This window comes from Carcharhinus amblyrhynchos, chromosome 27 (genome assembly GCF_965287045.1).
Source record: "Carcharhinus amblyrhynchos chromosome 27, sCarAmb.v2.hapA, whole genome shotgun sequence".
Classification (NCBI taxonomy): domain Eukaryota; kingdom Metazoa; phylum Chordata; class Chondrichthyes; order Carcharhiniformes; family Carcharhinidae; genus Carcharhinus; species Carcharhinus amblyrhynchos.
Genome location: NC_137350.1, coordinates 40,376,906 through 40,401,974, shown reverse-complemented (window position 1 = coordinate 40,401,974; position 25,069 = coordinate 40,376,906). Strand labels below are relative to the sequence as shown.

Sequence of the window (25,069 nt, the reverse complement as noted above, 5' to 3'; positions counted from 1 at the left end):
TCAACCTCCACAGTCGGCAAATAGCAGCAAACTTCGAGTAATTTAATAACCACTATAATTCAAATTTCAGCGGGGATGTTCGGGCATCTTTGTCCACTTACCTCCAACAATCTACAAACTCCAAACAACCTGTCTACATCAACGGGAACAAAGTAGAAAGGATTAATAGCTTCAGGTGTTTAGGTATCCAGATCACCAATAACCTGTCCTACTCCCCTCATGCCGACGCTATGGTTAAGAAAGCCCACCAATGCCTCCACTTTCTCAGAAAACTAAGGAAATTTGGCATGTCAGCTATGACTCTGACCAACTTTTACAGATGCACCATAGAAAGCATTCTTTCTGGTTGTATCACAGCTTGCTATGGCTCCTGCTCTGCCCAAGACTGCAAGGAACTACAAAAGGTCTTGAATGTAGCCCAATCTATCACGCAAACCAGCCTCCCATCCTGTCTACACTTCCCACTGCCTCGGCAAAGCAGCCAGCATAACTAAAGACCCCACACACTCCAGAGACTCTCTCTTCCACCTTCTTCTGTCAGGCAAAAGATACAAAAGTCAGAGGTCACAAACCAACTGACTCAAGAGCAGCTTCTTCCGTACTGCTGTCAGACTTTTGAATGGACTTATCTTGCATTAAGTTGATCTTTCTCTGCACTCTAAATGTGACTGTAACTCTACATTCTGCACTCTTTTGTTTCCTTCTCTATGAATGGTGTGCTTTGTCCGTATAGTGCGTAAGAAACAATACTTTTCACTGTATGTTAATACGTGACACTAATAAATCAAAATCAATTTCTCTCATATTCTTTCCAATCATAGAGGTTTCCTGAACTCTGTGTTTAAGTGAACAAATAAAGCAGAACATGGATTGTGGGATTTATGATGAAGGTACAGAGTGTGGGTTACATTAGATATATCCCCTCAATGTTTGTAGTGCGATTGCATCCCTATCATCACTTTTCAGAACAAAGTAACTGAAAGTTGAGTGAGGGATGTTAGACCTAGCTAAGATTCCACTAATCTCACACAAAATCAGATGGAAATTACTGAAGAGTTTGGAGTTTCTATTTGTGACTGCCTTAGGTTTTGAGATTCATATTCAATTATGAAACTCAACTCAGAACTTTGATCACAGCCATCAATTAAACAACTTCTTTAATTTTGGATTCACCGCTCTCAGGGAGACAGGGCCTTGAACCAGATACTCTATAACCCTCACAAATCCTCTTTACTTTCAATATTTGTGGATTTGTCCTACAGCCTACAAGTAAAACCCTCAGACACTGGAACATTGAACGAAATGGAAGATGCCGGAAAAACCCAGCGGGTCTGGCAGGGTCACTGGAGGTAAACAGAGTTAATGTTTACAGTCCAATATGATTCTTCTGGAGAGCACTCTTCTGTTCCAAAGAGTCACACTGGACTCAAAACATTGGCCAGAATTCTAACCCACTCCCCTCCCCCCACCGCCACTGCCAGTGAGGATGGAGAATGTGACGCTCAGCCACATCTCAGTTCACTGCAGCGGGACAGGAGAATCCCATCCACAAGCGAGGTCAGAGGATCAAGCCCATAAACTCATTTCCCTCTCCAGACCAGCTGAGCTTTATCAGCATTTTTCTGTCTTTATTTTGTTTCACAAACTTCTGCCCACATTTAAAAGTCAAAAGATCTTTAGAAACTACTGCATGGTTGTGCATGAATGAACTTGAATTTTTTTTTATCTCATCTACAGTTAGTGGAATTAAAAGCCTGGAGAGGTGGGGCATGTAATAACCTTACCTTCACCTTTCAATTCTCCTGTTGCCTGATAACTCCAAGGGCTGGTGAGAAACCCTCCCTTGCTGGGATGTGACTATGAGTGATAGCAGCCCTTTTATTGCCTCTACCTATTCAACAATGGCAGGCGTCATGTCCCAGCCTGATCGTACAAATATGAATATTCCAACTGAAGTTGCAGGAGGGGGATTAAGGACACCAAACTCAGAGTTTATTTGGCCAGACTCCAAGTCCAGTTATAAGCCCCTCCCCACCTTGTTATTTGAAGTAAATTAGCAGAGACCAGGCATTGAATCTGCAACTTTGTGGAATGTTCAACTTCGCATTAGTCAATACTATCACCAAGGAAACAAATTGAAAACTGAGAAATGTCAACCAAACTTAGAAAAACCAGCCCAGTGCAAATCTCCAAAGAATAGAAACTAAAAGGAGGAGGCCATTCAGCCCTTGAGCCTGCTCCATCATTCATTTTGATCATGGCTGATCATTGAATTCAATATCCTGATCACACTTCCCTCCAATCCCTTGATCCCTTTAGCCCTTTAGCCCCAAGAGCTATGTCTAATTCCTTCTTGCAATCAGACATTTTGGCCTCAACAACATTCTGTGGTAGTGTATTAGACCATAAGACATAGGAGCAAAAATAGGCCACTCGGCCCATTGAGTCTGCTCTGCCATTCAATCATGGCTGATATTTTTCTCATCACCATTCTCCTGCCTTTTCCCCACAATCCCTGATCCCTGTATTAATCAGAACCTATTGACCTCTACCTTAAAGACACCCATCGACCTGGCCTCCACAGCCTTCTGCGACAAAGGGTTCCACAGATTCACCACCTTCTTGGTGCAGAAATTCCTCCTCACCTCAGTTCTAAAAGGTTTACTCCTTATCTGCAAACTATGACCCCTAGTTCTGGACTCCCCCACCATTGAGAACTTAATAGGAAGAACTTAAGGCGATGAAGCCATAATATTGACATTGCTGCTTGTCCAAACTTGATGGAGATACTGGTGGCTTTGACCTGAATCCTCCAAGATCAATCTTGGGGGTGGGATGTGGTTCCAAGTCACGTTGGACAAACTGAACCAATCCCCCACTGCCCCCCCCATGATGACCTATGAACTGGGAATGCATAAGAGCTAAGAATCAGAACAGTGCAGATATCCCAGACGTTTGTGGAATTGGTGGAGATTACAGAGCACAGAAGGATTGAAAACAAAGATGAGAATTTTAAAAGGCAAGACACTGCTTGACCAGCTCAGGAATGCAGCGAGTGGTGATTGGGGAGATGCGATTTGTTGCAAGTTAAGACATAGACAGCAAAGCTTGAATAGCCTCAGGCTTCGAGAGGAGAATGTGAGAAACCAGTCAGAAGTGCGACAGCCCAAGATAGAGATAACAAACGTCAATGTTTTAATAATTACATTCAGGTTTAATTGCAAATACATGGTTAAACAAGTGGTAGGTATTTATACAGCTATAAATAGAAAAAGTTTTGTTGTTACAGTTCCTCTTTTAAAGTTGCCCTGTTAATTTACTGGTTTAGTTGGTTAGCCCAAAATAATATAAAGGGGAATGACTGGTAGACTTGGGGGGTGGGGGGTGGTTTTAGGGTAGTGTTGATTGTGAACTAAATCACTAAACTCTTGAAACCAAAGAAACCCTGCTGTGTCTTAAGTTTTAATTTCACCAACCAGTGTAGATCCAGCTAACAACAAAAGCGCTAATGAGGGGGGTCCAGCAGCAGATGAGCTAAGACAGGAACAGAGTTGGGCGACATTACAGATAGAAATACACAAAACATGGCAATGGGCACAAATACGAGGGCGGAAGCTGATCTCAAGTAAAACATGAGACCAAGATGGTGAACAGACTGGCTTAATCTCAAGCCGGTGTTCAAGCCTCAATATCAGCAAAACAAAGTCACCGACTTCAGGAGCATAGTGGAGAAAATGCCACCGTCTACATCAATAAGGATGAAGTGGAAACGGTCAAGAGCTTCATGTGTTTAGATGTTCAGGTCATCAACAACCTGTCCTGGTCCCCCCATGCCGACGCTAGAGTTAAGGAGGCTACGGAAATTTGGCATGTCAGCTACAACTCTCACCAACTTTTACAGATGCACTACAGAAAGCATTCTTTCTGGTTGTATCACAGCTTGGTATGGCTCCTGCTCTGCCCAAGACAGCAAGAAACTACAAAGGATAATGAACAAAGCCCAGTCCCATTATGCAAACCAGCCTCCCTCCCACTGACTGTCTACACTTCCTGCTGCCTCAGAAAAGCAGCCAACACTATCACCACGGACATTCCCTCTTCCACATTCTTCCGTTCGGAAAAAAATACAAAAGTCTGAAGTCATATACCAACCGACTCAAGAACAGCTTCTTTCCTGCTGCCATTAGAGTTTTGAATGGTCCTACCATATATTAAGCTGAGCTTTTTCTATACCCTAGCTATGACTGCAGCACTAGTCTATACCCTCCTTTCCAGCCTCAAGATAAAGGGGGTGCGGTTTAGAACGGAGTTGAGGAAGAACTTCTTCACTCAAAGGGTGGTGAATCTCTGGGATTCTCTGCCCGTTCAGGTGGTGGAGGCTGCCTCACTAAATATTTTTCAGACGCGGGTTGATGGGTTTTTGATAAGCGAGGGGATTAAGGGTTATGGGGAGAGGGCGGGAATGTGGAACTGAGCCACAACAGATCAGCCAAGATCTTATTGAATGGCGGGGCAAGCTCGAAGGGCTAGATGGCCTACTCCTGCTCCTATTTCTTATGTTCTTATGTTCTTTTCTATGCACAGTATGCTTTGTCTGCATAGTGCACAAGAAACAATACTTTTCACTGTATGTTAATACATCTGACAATAATAAATCAAATCAGAATTGATACCCAGGGAACAGAGTTTTGAGCAGGAACTAAAAACAATAGCTTCAGTCTTCCCAATATTTAACATGAGGAAATTTCTGCTCATCCAGTACTGGATGTCAGATTTAATTCAATAGTAGTGGAGGAATTGGGAGTGAGGTAGAACAGGGTGTCATTAGTGTACATGTGAAAACTAACGTACAAAGTCACTTAGATAACTTTTACTTATGTCTTCAAGACAGTTCATTAACAGTGAGAGATTGGCTCAGAGCCAATGGAGCCATGGTGTGACATGGTGGCACTGTGGTTAGCACTGCTGCCTCACAGCTCCAGGGACCTGGGTTCGATTCCCGGTTTGGATCATTGTCCAGGTGGAGTCTGCAAGTTCTCCCTGTGTCTGCGTGGATTTTCTCCAGATGCTCAGATTTCTTCACACAATCTGAAAAATGCGCTGGTCAAATGGATTGGTCATATTAAATTCACCCTTGATGTACCTGAACAGGTGTTGGTCAGAATGTGTCGACTGGAGGATTTTCACAGTAACTTCATTGCAGTGTTAATGTAAGCCTACTTGCAACTAATAAATAAACTGTAACTGCAGAGTCAGAGGGCTTGTGTTTCATTCCAGAACTTCAGCACATGATCCAGGTTGAAACTTGGAGTGTATTGATGTGGGGAGTACTGCACTGTTGGGGGTGCCATTTTTCAGATGTTAACCCGGTCCCCCCCACCCTACATCTTGCTCAGATGAATGCAAACCCTCCATGGTACTATTGCTACTGTCTCAACATCATCAAATCAGATTTATTGGCCAATGACCTCATACCTCTGGGGTCTTCCATGCATCAAAATAGCTGCTGTGCTTGCCTGCAAATCTTTGATACTCTTTTAGATGTCCCGAGGATGAAAAAGATGCCGAATAAATACAAGTCAGTGTTGCTTTTCTGTAGTAGGAAGCCCAGCACAGTTTCCACACACTGCTCAATAAAGCATCACAGGATCACAAAGTCTGCACAACAACCTTTACCATAAGCTTCTCTTTTATTGTGGTGGGGAACTTTTTTTTAAAAAATAGGTAACTTGTCATAGTACAGCAGAAGACAACAGTGATATCAATCACACTGGGAAGCCACCTGAACTGTCATCTTTGCTTGCTTCTCTTTCCAAGGCATAGCAAGACTTCAACTACTGAGGCCCAAAAACTGAGGTCTTTAAAAAGAAATGTTCCTTTCACAAAACAAGTTCACCCAGCACAGAATTACAGCTTGGTGGGTATGACCAGCAATTTGTGGCCTTGTGAAACTGCTTCTCCATCATCAGCTGAGGGCAGGAGGCTGCAGCTCCATGAACTATCAGCTCTGTGGTCACAATATGTCATTACAGGGCACTGTTGACAATACTTTTACATCATAGGCTGCAAGGAAATGCGGGCATTAATCAAACACATACTACAAATGAACTTGCAGTCACCCCTGGAACAACTGCCATCTTATCAAGGTCCCACCTGGCACAGAATGAATTCTAGGAAGGTGCACACCAACTGCATTCACGCCAGGAAGTAGTAAACTTTTTAAAGGTCCAGAAAATTCTTGTAAAAAGGTGGGTAGGGGAGTGCAGCCCATCATGCTTTTCAGGTAATGCTCATAGTTCTTTAACACATCATCCATGGAAATTAAATACACAGGAAATCAGAGGGGAAAATAAATCTCAAAACTGACAACTGCAACCTCTGCACTTTGACCTTGTGATTCAGGCACTGAGCCGTGTTTATTTCAATTGAGGAAAATAAATATCCTTTCACAGGCACCAGAGACCAACAAGCTGGTTTAAGTAGAGCATACAGTACCTTTCAATTTTTGTATCTTTTCATCAACCCCTTAAATTTATTCACCTCCATCTTTTAGCACTGAATCGCAAACTGGCCACGGGGCTGTTGGTTGTGTTTAAGGAGTCCATTATGCTGGCATTTCTACAAATGTGTAAAAAGAAAATCCTTCTAACTTAGAAACAGGTAGAATAAAAAACGAGTACGATACTAATCAAGTAGTACAACTAACTGGAATGAAAAGTTTGTGCGTTTGTTGAAGTCATTCTTTTTTGTCTTCATTCTCTGGTGTAGGCTCTGGCATGGGTTCCTCAGCCAACGCACTGTTACTCTCTGTCCCAGAGGTGCTCTCACTTGCTCCTTGCTCCACACTGCTGTCTGTTGTGTCCTGACACCCTTCTTTGTCTTCTGGAGTTGCTGTGCTCTCTTCACTACTCTGTTGGGTTTCTGGTGTTTCATCATTGCGTGGCTCATCTGTAAATAAGAAAACAGGTTTTAACCATCGCTCCCCCCCCCCACCCCCCGGCCCCCCCCACCCCCCGGTTGCCACAGGGAAATCTAAAGCACCATCTTCAGCCCCATCATAAAACACACTCAACTGAATTTTCTTTTTTATTCATTCATGGGACATGGGCGTTGCTGGCTGACCAGTATTTATTGTTCATCCCTAGTCACCCTTGGAGGGTACTTGAAAGTCAACTGTATTGCTGCAGCTCTGGAGTTAATGTAGGCCAGGCCAGTTAAGGATGGCAGATTTCCTTCCTTAAAGGACATTAGTGAACCAGATGGGTTTATCTGACAATCGACAATAGTTTCACGGTCATCAGTAGATTCTTAATTCCAGATATTTTTTATTAAATTCAAATTCCGTCAGCTGTCGTGGCGGGATTCAAACCTGGATCCCAAGAACATTAGCTGGGTTTCTGGATTAATAGTCTAAATGCAAAAACAAACTTCAAAACAAAGCAATGGAACTTTCACAGCCAGCTGAAAAGAATGCCATCTTGAAGCTCCTCATGAGGCCTCGCTTAACGTAAGTTTGCTGCTGCAATTCCCTACTGAACAGTCACCACACCACGTTTTAAAGCCCTTTAGCTTTTCCTAAGGACCTGAAAAGGTGCCATAGAGCTGCAAATCTTAAAAAAAACAGGACTGGCTGTGCTTGTGCTTGCTGTTTAATAGGTTATTGACGCCAACAGGACTGCATTAAAGTGGCACACTAAACCATGTGCTCAACACACAATCTCCAGATTCAGGGGTAAAAGCTCTAGTATTCAGCAAAGATGTCACTCACAATTCTAAACTTTCCAGCCAAAATGTGGTTGGAGATTAGAATTTTAGTGGTGTCACTCCTAATTGCCTGTCATTTCACGACAGAGCGAGTGGAACAGTGTAAGCTGCCAAAGTGAACAAGAAAATCCCTTGGTTGAATGTTCCTCCATCTCATTAACTTAGAGGCACTGAAGAGGGACTGTCAGTGTTTACAGCATCCTAACTCCAGCATGCCAGGGATCAGGGTGGTTGGGGAGCACCATGGGGATTGGGCAGTACGATACATCCTGTATACAAACCACATGTAGAAGAAGGTAGTCCAGTTATCATGCACCTGGCTAGAAGTAGGCCAAACATGAAGAGGACAAAATAACTTTTAGCTGCTTTGCTACTCAATTCTGAATGACTGACTTGGGGCAGCAGATTGATTGCACGTACCATCCTTAGAAAGTCGATCGATGACTTGCCAACACGTGGTTCTTTTGTTCCCATTCCATAAGGGTATTTCTAAAATCCATTAAAAGTATTCTGGAGTAGGTAAATCATCAGGTTTCGTTATGAATCAGATCAAGATGATGCAGCACTTTACAGGCATGCTCAAACCAATTCACCTGGGGGTGGCATGGTGGCACAGAGGTTAGCACCGTGGCCTCACAGCACCAGGGACCTGGGTTCAATTCCCGGCTTGGTTCATTGTCTGTGTGGAGCTGCATGTTCTTCCCTTGTCTGCATGGGTTTTCTCCAGGTGCTCTCGTTTCCCCCCCCACAATCTAAAGATGTGATCAGGTTGAGTGGCCATGATAAATTGCCCCTTATGTGTCAGGGGTACTACTAGGGTAAATATATGGGGTTATGGGGATAGGGCTTGAGTGGGATTGTGGTCAGTGCAGTGGGTCGAATGGCCTCCTTCTGCACTGTAGGATTCTATTCTGAGAGAGTTCAATCCTCTCTGTACTTCGTGCAGTTACCATTACTGAACAGGTGAGAGTGATTTAAAAGCCTGAATCACAAATACACAGAGTAAAACTTGAACAAATTCCAGTGACAGAGCAGCTAATTAAATACTGCAACAGAGGCCTTTCCCCTTCCACCCCAATAGCAAACAGGAAAGTTCAGTACACATATTGTATAAGAATGAGCTCATCTAATGTCTATGGCAACATGACAAATGACAATGTGAAATTGCAGATGAAAAGGAGCAGCAAGAATTTAAAAAAACACACCTGTCAACAGACTGGGAAATCCTGCTCACACTCAGGAGGGTGGTTTGTGGTTAACACTAGCATTCTATGCTTAACTAGGACTCATCTACAGTAACTTCATTGCAGTGTTAATGTAAGCCTACTTGTGACATTAATCAAAAAACTTTAAACTTTATCCAGAAGCATCAATTAAACTGAGCTTTAAGCAAAATACTGTGATTGCTGGAAATCTGAAATGAAAACAGAGTCCAGGTCTGGCAGCATCTGTGGAGAGAGAAACAGAGTTAATGTTTCACATCTGTATGATTCTTCTACACTACAGATTCTGTGGTTCTGTAGAAGAGTCATACAGACTCAAAATGCTAACTCTGTTTCTCTTTCCATGGGTGTTGCCAGACCAGGATTTATCCAGCATTTTGTGTTTTCATTTATTATCTGTTGTTTAGAACGGAAATACAGCAGATAATGAAAAATACTCATGAAATGCTGTCCTTTATTATGAGACAGTAAGAAGTCTCACAACAGCAGGTTAAAGTCCAACAGGTTTATCTAGTATCACGAGCTTTCGGAGTGCTGCTCCTTCATCACGTGAGTGGCTTTATTAAGCGAGGAATTGAATATGAAAGTAAGGATGTTATGCTTCAGTTATATTGGTGAAAGAGTAGGGAGGCAGAACTAACTGGACTGCTCTTCGAAGAGCCAACACAGACTCAATGGGCTGAACGGCTTCTGTGCACCACTCTATGACAAACAAGCCATTATGAGAAGGTATATGGGAGTTTCATGATGTTGCTGCTCCAATATAATGCACAGGAGAGTTGGTCAGACACAGAATCGAGTTTAGCTCTCTCACACAGACTGCTCACATTTCTATTTCAGGCACGGCTGGCCACTGTAGCCATCTGTGAACTTTTCATAACAGTTCACAGCACTGAATGAAGGCATGTGGCTGGACAGTGTTGATGGTGGCTATTTGCTACAAAAATAATCCAAATGCTCTGCTCAGTTTTTAGCTTTGCAACATCAACAGGGTGCCCAGAAATGCCGGTTCTGCTAGGGCAGTTACAGCTTTTCATTTTATTCTGAAGTCCTGTTAATTTCCCAGTAATAGTTCAAATGTCTCAGCTTTCGATTTTTCCCTTTTTGTTGAATACAAACTGGGTCTGGGGGTGAATATCTGGGAAATTTCATCTTCCTTCCCGTAAATACCCGGCAGCTGACCAAATCTACCGAATAGGACTGCCAACTCTAGCTGACATATTCCAAGACATGTCATCGCAACAGCTCCAATCTTCCCCCTTCCTAGATTCAAGCTATTGGTCACCCAATAATTCAACCACAGAGTCCTACTTCCCTAGACTAACAGGAAGCAGAGTGTAGACATAAATGGGTCTTTTTCAGATCAACAAGATGTAATGAGTGGTGTGCCACAGGGATCAGTGCTGGGACCTCAACATTTTACAATTTATATAAATGACTTGGATGATGGGATGGTTGCCAAATAACACAAAGATAGGTAGGAAACTAAGTTACGAAGAGGATATAAAAGGAGACACAAATAACAGGTAGGTTAAATGACCGGACAAAGATTTGACAGATCTGAGAGAATGGTGTGGGAAATTGTCCATTGTGGCAGGAATAATTAAAGAGAAGCAAACTGCCTAAATGGTGAGAGATCATAGAGCTCTGAAATGCAGAGGGATCGGGCTGTTCTCATACATGAAATGCAAAAGGCTAGAACGCAGATACACCAAGTAATTAGGAAAGCTAATAGAACATTATCATTTATTGCTAGGGAAATTAAATACAAAAGTATGGAGGTTATGCATTAGTTATACATAGCACTAGTGGAGAAAATCTGGAGTATTGTGTACAGTACTGGTCACATTATTTAAGGAAGTATGTAAATGTGTTGGAAGCCAGTTCAGAGGAGGTTTATCAGACTAACACCTGGATAGGCAGGTTGTTTTTCAAGGAAAGGTTGGACAAGCTAGACTTGTATCCATTGGAGCTTAGAAGAGTAAAGGGCAACTTGAAACTTTAAGATCCTGAAGAGTATTGACAGGGTGGATGTGGAGAGGATGGGTTCCTTGTGGGAGAATCCAGAACTAGGGGGTCGCTGTTTAAAAATAAGAGATCGCTCATTTAAAACAAAGACAAAGTGAACTTTTTCCACTTAAAAGATCATGAGTCTTCGAATCTCTTCAAAAGACGGTGAAAGCACAGTCCTTGAATATTTTTAAGGCAAGACGTGGATAGATTGTTGGGGTGATTGGTTATTTGGAGTGGGGGGGGGGGCGTGCGGGAGGAGAGGTGGGATGCAGATGAAATTACTGTCAGATCACCCATGACCTTATTAAATGGCAGTGTAGGTTCAAGGCATCAAATGGCCAACTCCTACTCTTTACTCATATTTCAGGCTTTGAATGTGTCTTGGGATTGACTTTGAGAATGTATTCATCTTAAACATCGAATAGGGTACATCTGACTCAGACTTCAAATCGAGGTCGTGGTTAAAACAGAATTTTCTTTCAGCTTTAAGAGATTAGTGATAAGATCCATGGAAAACAACATTCAAGTTAGTCACTGAGGCATTCAGATACATGCACGAAGTATTTCTGACAGACGAGCAAGAAAATCACCCTTTCTTTTCAAAAAAAATACATTGCCAGAAGGATATTGCTGCACCCGAAAGTGGCATCTCTAGTTACTTACAGAATGTAGTCACACAACTTCAACCTGTACCACACCCAACAATTAGAATCATTTAGTCTACAGTGCACAGCCTTAGGGGTAAGACGATCGTCAGAATCCTACCCCAACTCAATCACTTCTCCCAAAAAGGAAGAACTGGGCATCAAGTGATCAAATGCAGCACAGCCAGTAAACCAAAGGAAAACATTTTGGCACCTGTTTCTATCATGTACAAAACTAAAAATGTACAACATGTTGGAATAAAAGGCTGTATGTTAGGGAAAAAAAATACAGAAAGTACACACAGAAAACTATGAAGCCATTTACAGAGCATGGGCAAAACTGAAGCAATACATGCAGTAACTGAACTGAAATTTTCAATCCTGAAATTAGAAGGAGCGTATAGCCAGGCTATGGAGACAGCACACTAGTGATGTGGGTAGACAGAGTCAGAAATAATGGTAGCTGCATATCGAGTGCCAGTGGAAGTCCAGTTTGTAGCATGATTAATGCAACATAAATTTAACAACCTCAAGTCTGTATGATTGGACATTCCGAGCTCTCTCTCTCTCCTGCTGTAGGCCATGTAGGCTCGACAGACTGGAGGGACTGGTTGTGGACAAGTCCCCAGGACCGGATGGAATGCATCCAAGGGTTCTGAAAGAAATGGCGGAGATGATAGTGGATGCCTTGGTAGTTATTTTCCAAACGTGGCTGGATTCCGGGGAAGTGCCGGAAGATTGGAAAACGACTAATGTTACGCCATTGTTTAAGAAGGGTGGCAGGCAAAAGGCAGGGAATTATAGGCTGGTTAGTTTAACGTCTGTTGTAGGTAAAATGTTAGAATCCGTCATCAAGGAGGAAATAGCGAGGCATCTTGAGGGGAATTGCTTGATAGAGCAGACGCAGCATGGTTTCGTTAAGGGGAAGTCGTGTCTGACAAACTTATTGGAGTTCTATGAGGATGTGTCTAGGGCGGTGGATAGAGGAGAGCCGGTGGATGTGGTCTTTCTTGATTTTCAGAAGGCATTTGACAAGGTACCTCACAAGAGGTTATTGCAGAAGGTAAGGGCACATGGAGTTGGGGGTAGGGTGTTAGCGTGGATAGAGGATTGGTTGTCAAATAGGAGGGTTAATGGGTGCTATTTGGATTGGCGGTTGGTGACTAGTGGAGTGCCCCAGGGGTCGGTGCTCGGGCCTCAGCTATTTACCATTTATATAGATGATCTGGAGGAGGGTACCTCACAAGAGGTTATTGCAGAAGGTAAGGGGGCATGGAGTTGGGGGTAGGGTGTTAGTGTGGATAGAGGATTGGTTGTCAAATAAGAGACAGAGAGTGGGGGTCAATGGGTGCTATTCAGATTGGCAGTTGGTGACTAGTGGAGTACCCCAGGGGTCGGTGCTGGGGCCTCAGCTATTTACCATTTATATAGATGATCTGGAGGAGGGAACCGAGTGTATGGTGTCGAAATTTGCAGATGACACCAAGATTGGTGGAACGGCAAATTGCGCGGAGGGTGTGGAGAGTCTGCAGAAGGGTCTAGATAGGCTGGGCGAATGGGCCAGGAACTGGCAAATGGAATTTAATGTTGGCAAGTGCGAGGTGGTCCACTTTGGTAGGAAGGACTATTACTTACGTGGCGAAAAACTGCAGCAGGCGACGGTGCAGAGGGACCTCGGGGTCCTTGTGCATGAGTCGCAAAAACCCAGCCTGCAGGTGGTCAGGAAAGCGAATGGGATGCTGGCCTTCATAGTGAGGGGGATTGAATAGAAAAGTAGGGAGGTCTTGCTGCGGCTGTATAGGGCACTGATGAGGCCGCAGCTGGAGTACTGTGTGTAGTTTTGGTCGCCGCACTTACGCAAGGATATTTTGGCCTTGAAGGGAGTGCAGAGGAGGTTTACTAGGCTGATACCGGAGTTGAGGGGGTTGAGCTATGAGGAGAGGCTGAATAAACTAGGCTTGTACTCGTTAGAGTTTAGAAGAATGAGGGGAGATCTCACTGAGACATATAAGATGATGAATGGGATGGATAGGATAGAGGTGGAGAGACTCTTCCCGCTCAGAAAGGACAGTAGGACTAGGGGGCACAGCCTCAAGATAAAGGGGGGGCGGTTTAGAACGGAGTTGAGGAGGAACTTCTTCACTCAAAGGGTGGTGAATCTCTGGAATTCTCTGCCCGTTGAAGTGGTGGAGGCTGCCTTGCTACATATTTTTAAGACGTGGATTGATGGGTTTTTGATAAGCGAAGGGATTAAGGGTTATGGGGAGAGGGCGGGAATGTGGAACTGAGCCACGACAGATCAGCCATGATCTTATTGAATGGCAGGGCAGGCTCGAAGGGCTAGATGGCCTACTCCTGCTCCTATTTCTTATGTTCTTATGTAGCCAACTCATTCCTGGGCAGCCACCTGACCCAGATTTGTCTTGAATTGGGATTTCTTCTATACCCTGACTGAAAAAGCATGGTCTTGATTAACATACCATCAGGTATATAATGGAGAGTGCCTTCTCAATACACCAAGCAACCACAAAAGGTGGCTACTAAAGGTCACAGTTATTCCACTGACATTACTGTTAGAATGCAGCAACTTTGATAGTCGATGTCGGTTACAAACCACCTTAAACGTTCGCACTTTCACGAACAATGCAGCATGGCTGCAACGTGTACTATCTACAGGATGCATTGTAGAAAACTGTTCATGTGCCTTTGACATCACCCAATTCTGCTATCTCCAGCAGCTAGAAGGCAAAGGGCAGCAGGTTCATGCAGAACACCATCTTGGAGTCATTCACACACCAACCAATTGGACATACACGGTTGATCCTTCGTCATTGCTTGTTCCTGGAAGTTCCTCCCTAACGGCATGATGGGAGAAATCATAGAAACCCTACAGTGCAGAAGGAGGCCGTTTGGTCCATCAAGTCTGCACCATCAACAATCCTACCCAGGCCCTATCCCTGAAACCCCCTATCTTTACCCTGCTAATCCCTCTAACATACACATCCTGGGACACTAAGGGGCAATTTAGCATGGCAATACATCTAACTCGCACATCTTTGGACTGTGGGAGAAAACCAGAGCACCCGGAGGAAACCCACGCAGACATAGAGAGAATGCGCAGACTCCATACAGACAGTGACCCAAACCGGGAATCAAACCCAGGTCCCTGAAGCTATGAGGCATCAGTGCCAAAAACTATGCCACTGTGCTGCCACTGTGACCGAAGCTTTACTGAACAACCTACAATGGTTGAAAACGGTCTTCTCAAGGGCAACTCAGGATGAGTAATAAACATTGGCCTTATCAGTGATGCCACATCTTAGTGAATTTTTAAAGAGACATTCATGTATCTTTGTAATCCAGCCATTTTGTTACCTGTGTCCATTGGGGCCTCCTCTACTTTGGACTCGTCAGCCTCACTGCTGCTTGGAGGTTCCTCTGGTATATTACTCTGCGGCTGTTCGACATGGTCAGCCTCCCTTTCCCGTTCTTCCTGACGCTTGCGGGCCTGCTCTTCAGCCTGAGCGATTTCCGCTGCAATTTTCTCCATGTCAACCTCCACTTTTAAATTGCACAACTAATTAAAACAAGAGGAAGTTACAACTAAAAGCTGTAAAAAATCCAAAGATATCAATATCATCCAGCATCTCAACAACACCAGAGAAAGATACTTTCAACAACAACTTGCATTTATAACTTCTTTAATACAATAAAACACCCAAAGCGGCTCCGTTACCATTATTAGATACAATTCAACAATGAATCAGATATCACAATAGATGACCAATAGTTTTGGACAAATAGATTGATATTAAGGAGCACCTTAAAAGGAAAGAGTTGAAAGAGGATTGGGGAGAAAAATTCAAAGTTCAGGGCATAGATAGTTCAAGACAAAGTCACCAATAGGTGATGTGGAGTTGTCACGTTGGACTGGGGCGGACACAGTAAGAAGTCACACAACACCAGATTAAAGTCCAACAGATTTATTTGGTAGCTCAAGCTTTTGGAGCACCACTCCTTCATCAGGTGAGTGAAGGAGCGGCACTCCGAAAGCTCATGCTACCAAGTAAACCTGTTGCATTTCAACCTGGTGTTGTGAGACTACTTATTGCACCAATAGAAGGGCAAAGGAAATCGGAGATGCACAAGAGGTCAGAATTGGTGGATTCCATGTAACTGCACAAATCTGTGTGTGTGGAGTGTAGGTGCTTGATTTTGCAGATTGAGGGTTTGCAATTTCCCAGGAGCATGACTGACACAACCTGCCTCAAAAAGGCATTAATGTCTTGAGAACATAATGAGAAAGTTTCTTCAGGTTGGAGGGGGCAAGAGGTTCAGTCCTGGTCCCTAATTCTCTCACACACACACACCAGCTAGGGCAAAACTCAACTAATGTGACTGATGGATCTCAGTGGAAGGTTCTTACAGTAAGGGAGAATTATAAAAATCCCCTTGCTTGTTGACCAGGACACCATCAAGGTCAGTGTTCTTTTCCTTCTAGAATCTTTAATCCACTATCTTCTCCTCTGTAGATACTGATCCCTGTTGGTGGAGGTACCCTCAGATAACTTTTTCTAATAGTTACTAGTCATGTGTCAATATCGTCAAATGAACAGCTGCAGGTTAACAATCCACTGCACTGACATGACAGCACCGCCTGACCCTATCTTTACCCAACATTTGTCACATGCATTGTGAACAAGGGGACTGAATACCAATCGATTTCCCCTTTCCGAGCCTAAAGGAAATTCTGAGCCCTAACCAGAGATCCAGCCGCGATCACCTAACTCAGGAGGCCAAAACTATGACCAAGTGCTCTGTCTGTATGTAGAGACAGAGGCCCCTGCAACAACTTGCTTAGGTACAAAGTCTGCTTTTGTGAGTGCAACAGTACATAACATTAAACCTTAGAGCATATAAATTTTGCACAAGCTAATTTATACAAAATAGTAAAGGGTCTGCTTAGAGAGTCAGAGTTTTACAGCATTAAAAAAGGGGCCCTTCAGCCCATCCTGTCTGCGCCAACTGTAATGACTCTTACGAGGCCCACGACGTGGATCTCTTAGAATACGAGCTCTCTGATTAAGGCAGAAATAGCTTGTCCGATCAAGAAGCCCTGCTTGCGTATATAGTGTGTAATGTCAGGGTTAGTGGCACTCAGGATTTATACTCTGTACAACGAAGTACCCGTCTGAATGTTGCTGAGTATGCAAGTAAATCTAAGTTTGCTGAGGGAACATTAGCCTTGGAGGAATTATTTCACCCACCATCAGGCCCCTATCTATTCTAATTCAATTTTTCGGTATTTGGTTCACAGCCTTGTATTGCTACATTGTTTAAAGTACTTTATCTAAATGCTTCTTAAATGTTCAGGGTTCCCATCTCTACCAGACTTTCAAACTGTGACTTCCAGATTCCCACATCTTCTGGGTGAAAAAGCTTTTCCTCAAATCCCCTCACCTTAAATCTATGCCCTCTAGTTACTGACCCTTCTACTAAGGAGAAAGGTTCTTCCTATCCACCCCATCTGTGTCCCTCATAATTTTGTACACCTCAATCAGGTCCCCCCTCAACCTTCTCTGCTCTAAGGAGAACAACCCCAGCCTAAAGCTTGAATACTCACAAATTACTTTTCCAATTTACACCAGTTCAACACTAAGTTAACTATGGCGTTAACACCATTGGAAAATCTAAGCTCAATGCAGAAAATATTTTAATTTCTGAATGGTTAGAACTCATCAAGAGCAAATCGATTCTTACCCGCTTTAGTTCATTATTAAACAACTCTGTAGTTTCGAGGAATTTCCTTTTCTTGTCTTGATGGCGCTCCTCAATCTGAAGGAGCTCTGCTTCCAACTTCCGCTAAACAAAAACATTTAAAAATATTTGGTGATCAACTGAATGTTCAATTATGCGACTGAAAATGAAGAGAGTAGTTAGGTATACAAAGAATGATCTCCAAACTTCTGAAGAAGTTGTATTTTTCAAGATTTGCTTTGCATGGTTAAAAATTACAAATACTTCAGTTAAGTGGTATAAAAACAGAAAATGTTGGATGAACTCAGGTCTGGCAGCATCTGTGGTGGTAGAACAGGGCTAACATTCCAGAATGGGCATTCATGTGGATTTTTGGAGGGTTGCTATTACCTATGGTTCCTGTATCCCAACAGGAGGTCAGCACAGTAGCACAGTGGTCAGCACTGCTGCCTCACAGCACCAGGGACCCAGGTTCAATTCCCAGCTTGGGTCACTGTCTGTGTGGAGTCTGCACATTCTTCCCATATCTGCCCCATTTCCTCTGGACCTAGTTGGGTTCGGCCTAGATGGGTTGGTGCAGACACAATGGGCCAAATGGCTTCTGCTGAACTGTAGGGATTCTACAATGATTCTATGAGTGACAGCAGAAGAGGGAGTGATATAAAATATTGGCTTAAAGATTTTTCTTAAAGTAATTCATGTTGATGTATAGCTTTCATGCGCAACTGCATTCTTCCATGGTCAAAGTTTCTACCTGGCAGACAGAAATAACTACACTGAACTTTAACTTACCCATTAGGAACAGGAGGATCAGTAAGGCACAGCACAGAGAACCCACAAGTTGGAGGTCCCCCACACAGTAAAATTTCAACCCTTGGACAGAGAGGAGGGAAGTCTGGGATCAGAAATACATTGGAGACAGCGGCGGGTTCGATCATTAGAGATTGCTGCCCATCACTGGTGGTTGCCCAGGCAGATTGGCTCGATACAGCAGGTAGGTCAAAAGGCTCTTAACCTCCTGATCATATAGCCCTCATCTTAGTTTAAATGACAGGTTTCCTGAGGCTTGGGAAACCCAGCCTTTCAGTTACATTCAAATAAGAGACTCACAATGATGCCAGCTGCTTCACTTTCAGTTAAAGTAGCAACCACCTCCCTGAAGCAGACTGCCTATCTGCTGTTCCATCTCCACTAAAATCCCAAGTGAATGGGTCAGAATGAGGTTTGAATCAGAATTTTAACACTTTTAATCTACCAAATCTGCCTGATTTCCATTGGTTGCAGTCTGGAACAAGGGGCAAAAGGTACAAGATGAAAAGAAAGAGGTTTATAGGATATAGATCAGTTGGAGACTTGGGCGGAGAGATGACAGATGGAGTTTAATCTGGACAAACGTGAGGTAATGCATTTTGGAAGGTCGACTACAGATAGGAAATATATAGGAAATATATAGTAAATGGCAGAACCCTTAAGAGTATTGATAGGCAAAGGGATCTGGGTGTACAGGTACACAGGTCGCTGAAAGTGGCAACACAGGTGGAAAAGATAGTCAAGAAGGCAAAAGGCATGCTTGCCTACATCAGTTGGGGTACTGAGTTTAAAAATTGCCAAGTCATGTTGCAGCTTTATAGAACCCCTGTTAGCCGAAGTTGGAATATAGTGCTCCATTCTGGTTGCCACACTACCAGAAGGACACTGAGGCTTTGGAGAGGGTGCAAGAAAAATTTACCAGATGTTGCCTGATATGGAGGGTATGAGCTATGAGGAGTGGTTGAAGAAACTTGGTCTGTTCTCACTGGAACAACAGAGGTTGAGGGGCGATCTGATAGAAGTCTACAAGAGAGTTTTTTCCCCAGGGTGGAAGAGTCAATTACTAGGGGGCATAGGTTTAAAGGTGCGAGGGGCAAGGTTTTAAGGAGATGTATGAGGTAGATTTTCTTACACAAAGAGTAGTGGGTGCCTGGAACTTGTTGCTGAGGGAGGTAGTGGAAGCAGATGCGGCTGTGACTTTTAAGGGGTGTCTTAACAAATAGAAGAATAGGATGGCAATAGAGGGATATGGTCCCCGGAAGCGTGGAGGGTTTTAGTGCAGTCGGGCAGCATGGTCGGTGCAGGCTTGGAGAGCCAAAGGGCCTGTTCCAGTGCTGTAATTTTCTTTGTTTTGTTTTATTCTTTATTTAGTGTAGAGAGAAAGAACAAAATGTTTCAGTGGCAAATTACATTATAAAGCAGACACAGAAATTCATAAATTGGAAAAGTTAACCGGAAGTGCAGAGTGAGGCAAGATTTCACTGGGTAAATTAACTCAATTTCCTTAAAGCTCCAACTGCAAAGGACAAACATGACACAGCATTCACTCCATTACCTGGTGAACCATCAGCGATTGCACCTGTCGTTTTAAAACCTGCATTCGTGCTGTTGTCACCACAGATCGGACATCTGGGACCACACTCTCGCTAAGAATCTCGCTAATCAAACGGTGGTTTCTCTGGAATCGTGCTGCAGAAATGTGCTTCATTGAAAAGCCATCATCATAATCTGAGAGGATTGGGAAAGAAGAAAGTTAGCACAACGCAGGTGCAAAAGAAACTAGAATGATTAGCTGCGAAAAGTTTCTCAATTCCTCTCACAATCGAAATTCACATGAACATTGATCAGGTTAACAAAACTAACAACTGTTGTGCATTTGAAATTTATTGTATATATTGTAAATTTCAACAATTTAAGTTTCTTGAGGCTTGGGAAACCAGCCTTTCAGTTATGTTCAAAACAGAGATCACAATGATGCTTGCTCACTTTCAGTTAAAATAGCAATGACCCCTTCAAAGCAGACTGCCTGCCTGCTGCTCCTCCTCCATTAAAACCGCAAGTGAATGGGTTGGAGGTTTGAATCAGAATTTTAACACTTCAACCTTCTACCAAATCTGCCCGATTTCCATTGGTTGCAATCTGGGCCAAGGGGCATAAGTACACTAAAGGACAAAATGGACCCCATTCAACAGTCCTGAACCCAATTCTATTCTTCCTCAGTTACAGCAAATGGTTAGGGCCAGGCAAATTTGGTCTGATGGAAGGTTAAAGTGATAAAACTTTGCTGGCAATCTGATAATGACACAGAGAATGCTGGAAACACTCTGCAGTTCAGGCAGTATCTGTGGAGAGAGAAACAGAGCTTTGACACCACCAGATCCAGCCAGGAGGCCAGCAGCCCTCTATTGACAGTGGAGCACCCTCTCCCAGCACCAGCACAGACACTGGCACATCGGTGCGCAATAGTGTGTTAGCTCAGTTGGTATGGCACAGTGGTGAGGTACATTGCAGTCTCTTGAGCAGATGGTGGAAGCATGGAGTGCCCTGGATGCTGGCAGTCGGAGGAGTATCAGAGACCAGGACCATGCCGAGTCTGAGGCAGATGGAGTTGTCAATTAGAACTAGTAAATCACAGAATTCTTGCAGTGCAGGAGGAGGCCATTCGGCCTATCATGCTTGCACCGACAACAATCCCACCCAGGCCCCTTCCCCGTAACCTCTCATATTTACCCTAATATCCCTGACGCTAAGGGACAATTTAGCATGGCCAATTAAACAGATCTGCACATCTTTGGCGTGCGGGAGGAAACTGAAGCACCCAGAGGAAACCTATGCAGACTTCGCACAGACAGTGACCCAAGCCAGGAATCGAATCCAGGTCCCCAACATGCGAGGCAGCATTGTGCCACCATGCTGCCCCCAATTAGATGGTAAATGCTGGATGCCCTCCTGGTCCAGTGGTTGTTCCCTGAGAAGAGCAAAACTTTGCAGAGCTCAGCAGACAAGGATGATGAGCGACATATTCTGGTGGATATTGCAGGATGGAGCATTCCAGGTGTTGGGGCCTCATTTCCAGCAGCAGATCCTCTCCATCACCGTCCTTGTGGTGATCTGGCAGCAAATGTATTTCTCCTTTGCCTCTGTCCTCATGTGCCCAAGAGGCATTATCAGCCACCTTTTCAAAAGATGCCCCTTGTCATGAAGCAACCACCTGCCAGGGCAAGCTGGAACTATGAGGATTCTTGGCACTTGAGTGTCTCAGTGCATCAGCATCATGGGAGTTGCCAGGGTACCTCGCATAGGCTGTGAAATGTGGGTCCTGTGGTCACAAAATATCTGGACATTCATAGAGTGAAACCCTGTCTTAATGACAAAGGTGCCTGCTGGCAATGGATGCATTGCACCCTAGGTGAGGGCAAACCCTGCAAATTGCAGCAAATCCTCTGACCCACTCAGACCCATTGACTTGGTCACCCCGAACTGTTCTCACCTGTCTGAACAGAACATCAGTTACCAACTGAGGTTATTGACCCAAAATATTGTCTATTTCTTTCTCTACAGATGCTGCCTGACTTACTAAGTAATTTCAACATTTTCTGAGGTGATTCCCTTGTTTTTCCTCCAACCATTTCCAATCCAGGACTGTTACCACTCTCCATGTCCTTCTTACCTCTGAAATACTGTAGCACTTTCCGAGAGTACCATTGAAAGAATTATTAAATTTATCTATATAAAGACAAATTACACACACACACACACACACACACACACACACACACACAAGCAAGCCTTGGGTAGGTGTCACACCAACAGTGGCCACTGCATCACTGGCTCTCTGATCCCAGGGAAGGCCTACCATTACCCAGTTAGAAGTCTCACAACACCAGGTTGAGGTCCAACAGATTTATTGGTAGCATGAGCTTTAGGATCGCTGCTCCTTCATCAGATTATGATTACCAGTTAAGAACCTGAGTTGCACTTAATACATGTGGAGATGCCTGAGTTGGACTGGGGTGGGCACAGTAAGAAATCTCACAACACCAGGTTAAAGTCCAACAGGTTTATTTAGAATCACGAGCTTTGGGAGTGCTGCTCCTTCATCAGATGAGTGGAGCCTGATGAAGGAGCAACGCTCTGAAAGCTCATGATACCAGTAAACCTGTTGGGCTTTAACCTGGTGTTGTGAGACATCTTACTGTGCATTTAATACAGTGGGCCTTCCTGAAAAGAAGTAACACTGGCTCTCCAGAAGGTGGGCAAGATCCCTCATTAAAGATCTCCATTAAATCAAGCCCTGATCTTAAACACAAGTGGCCATTTAGACCATCGTACTGTGCCAATTCATTGAATGAGTGACCCCAATTAACCCCATTCCCCTGCTCAGTCCCTGTAGCTCTGCAAAATATTCCTTTTTCAAGAACTTATCCAATTGTCTTTTGAATCTACTAGTGAATCTGCTTCCATCATCCTATTACACAGCTCATTCCAGATCACAACAGGTAGTGCAAAAATAATTCTCATCTTCCCTCTGGTTCTTTTGACAATTACTCTCAATCTGATACAGCATGGATAGCAGTTTCTCCCTGACAAACCCTACACTGCGCAGGTGAGGCTAACAGAGACTAAACAAAATAGTAAATGTCAAAAAGGAATGACCTCACATTTACCAACATTGTACTTAATCTCCCAAACCCTTAACCACTCACTTAGACTATCTATATCCCTTTGCAGACTTTCAGCATCCTCTGCACACTTTGCTCTGTCACTCATCTTAGTATCACCATCTGTGAACTTTGATACACTACACTTGGCACCCAGCTCCAAACCACCTAGGTAAATTGTAACAACTGCGGTCCCAACACTGATCCCTGAGGCACACTACTAGTCACTGATCACCAACAAGAAAAACACCCATTTACACCCACTCATTGCTTTCTGTTAGTTAACAAATCCTCCTTTCATGCTGAAACATTGTCCGTAACACCATGCATTTTTATCTTTTTTTAAAAAGATTCAATACATTATTTTATTCAATAAAAGGTTTGCTATTTGTCCCATGCACGAGTTACAGCCCATTCAAAGTGGAAAGGTGGGGTGATGCTGAAGTTCCGCAGAATTTCAATGTTCTTTGGTCTTCATTCTTCTTGGAGAAAACAGGGCATATTCAACACTCAGAGCCACAACAAAAGCTGCAAATCCCTACTTGAAGCCTCAAAAGAAGATATCACTGAAGGCAATCGGTCTAGCAAAGCCTCCAACGAACCACCAGGCATCACTGCAGGTTCAGGGGTCCTGGAGGCCCCACCGCCACAGCCTCTCCTGGACGGTCTCCAGTGGGATCTTCGCCACGTTCCAGCTCCGAGGGTCCAGCAGCTCCAGCCTGGATCCCATGGTAACAGTGACCATCTTTATCTTTTGCGGCAGCCTTCAGTGAGGCACCTTGTCAAACGTCATCTGAAAATCCAAATACACCACATCCACTGGTTCTCTATTGTCCACCGTATTTGTAATGTCCTCAAAGAATTCCACAAAATTAGTTAAACATGACCTGCCTTTCATGAACCCATGCTGCGTCTTCCCAATGGAACAATTTATATCCAGATGTCTCGCTATTTCTTCCTTGATAATAGATTCAAGCATTTTCCCCACTATAGAAGTTAAGCTAACTGGCCTATAGTTAGTTACCTGCCTTTGTCTACCTACTTTTTTAAGCAGTGGCGTCACGTTTGCTGTTTTCCAATCTGCCGGAACTGCTCCAGAGTCCAGCGAATTTTGATACATTATCACAAGTGCATTTGCTATTTCCCCTGTCATCTTTTTTAGTATCCCGGAATGCATTCCATCAGGCCCAGGAGACTTGTCTACCTTTAGCTCCATTAGGTTGTCCAACAGTGCTTCTTTAGTGATAATGATAGTTTCTAGGTCCTCACTTGTCATCAATTTTTGGCACGTTATTTGTGTTTTCCATTGTGAAGACCGACACAAAATACTCGTTCAATGCCTCAGTTATTTCCTGATTTCCTGTTATTAAATAACCCTTCTCATCCACTAAAGGACCAATGTTTACCTTAACAAAGGTAACCTTTACCTTCATTGTTCCTGTGGAGCAGCATCAAGAGGCAGTGATTTTTGGGCGTGTGTGGAGGTCGCGAGTAAGGTACATTTTCTTGTTTATATTTTTTAACTTTTATTTCTAGTTTAAAGTCGCGAGTAGCAGTGGTTTTTTTTTCTTTTTTTTGAATTAGTTCGAAACCGGAAGTCGTCACTAGGACGCTTACCGGTATTTGTAGTTTTTTTTTGGGTCTCCAACCCTATAAATTGGCACAAAGAGGGGACCCGATCCTCTACACTGGTAGAGAATCCCACCCTCCCACCTCCTCTAACCTAATTATAAGTGTGTGGGAAGTTTTTTTTTGTTGTTTTTCTTTTCTTTTCTGCTGGAAATTGTTTCAGGGATGGCAGTTCAGGCAGTAAGCTGCACGTCCTGTGGTATGTATGTGGTGAGGGACATCAGTAGTGTTTCTGCTGATTTTACCTGTAGGAAGTGTATACAATTGCAGCTTCTGGAGAAGCGTGTTAAGGAGCTGGAGTTGGAATTGGAGGAACTCCGGATAATTCGGGAGGCTGAGGCAGACATAGATAGGAGTTACAAGGAGATAGTCACTCCTAGAAATGAGTCTTGGGTAACTGCCAGGAAGAGGGGAAAGAAGCAATTGGGGGGACAATCCCCTGGGGCTGTTCCCCTCCAAAATAGGTTTTCGGTCCTGGAGGCTACAGTTGAGGAGGAATCAACTGGAGATTGCCAAACGGAGCAGGTCTCTGGAGGTGAGCCTGTTGTGAAGGCTCAGGTGGTTAGGG

General features: G+C 43.8%; 1 protein-coding gene across 3 annotated transcripts in view; it reads right to left on the bottom strand.

Moving 5' to 3' along the window:
• Positions 1–3,191: 3,191 nt before the first annotated feature.
• smarce1 (SWI/SNF related BAF chromatin remodeling complex subunit E1) overlaps positions 3,192–25,069 on the bottom strand; it is a 71,259-nt gene continuing 49,381 nt past the window's right edge. For all 3 annotated transcript variants that reach the window (XM_080213312.1, XM_080213311.1, XM_080213313.1), the window contains 4 exons: positions 19,767–19,939; positions 17,405–17,506; positions 15,020–15,221; positions 3,192–6,948 (listed from right to left, as the gene is read on the bottom strand). In XM_080213312.1, the coding sequence (XP_080069438.1) occupies positions 6,737–6,948; positions 15,020–15,221; positions 17,405–17,506; positions 19,767–19,939 (689 nt within the window). In that variant the 3' untranslated portion in view covers positions 3,192–6,736. The remainder of the gene's footprint in view (positions 6,949–15,019; positions 15,222–17,404; positions 17,507–19,766; positions 19,940–25,069) is intronic.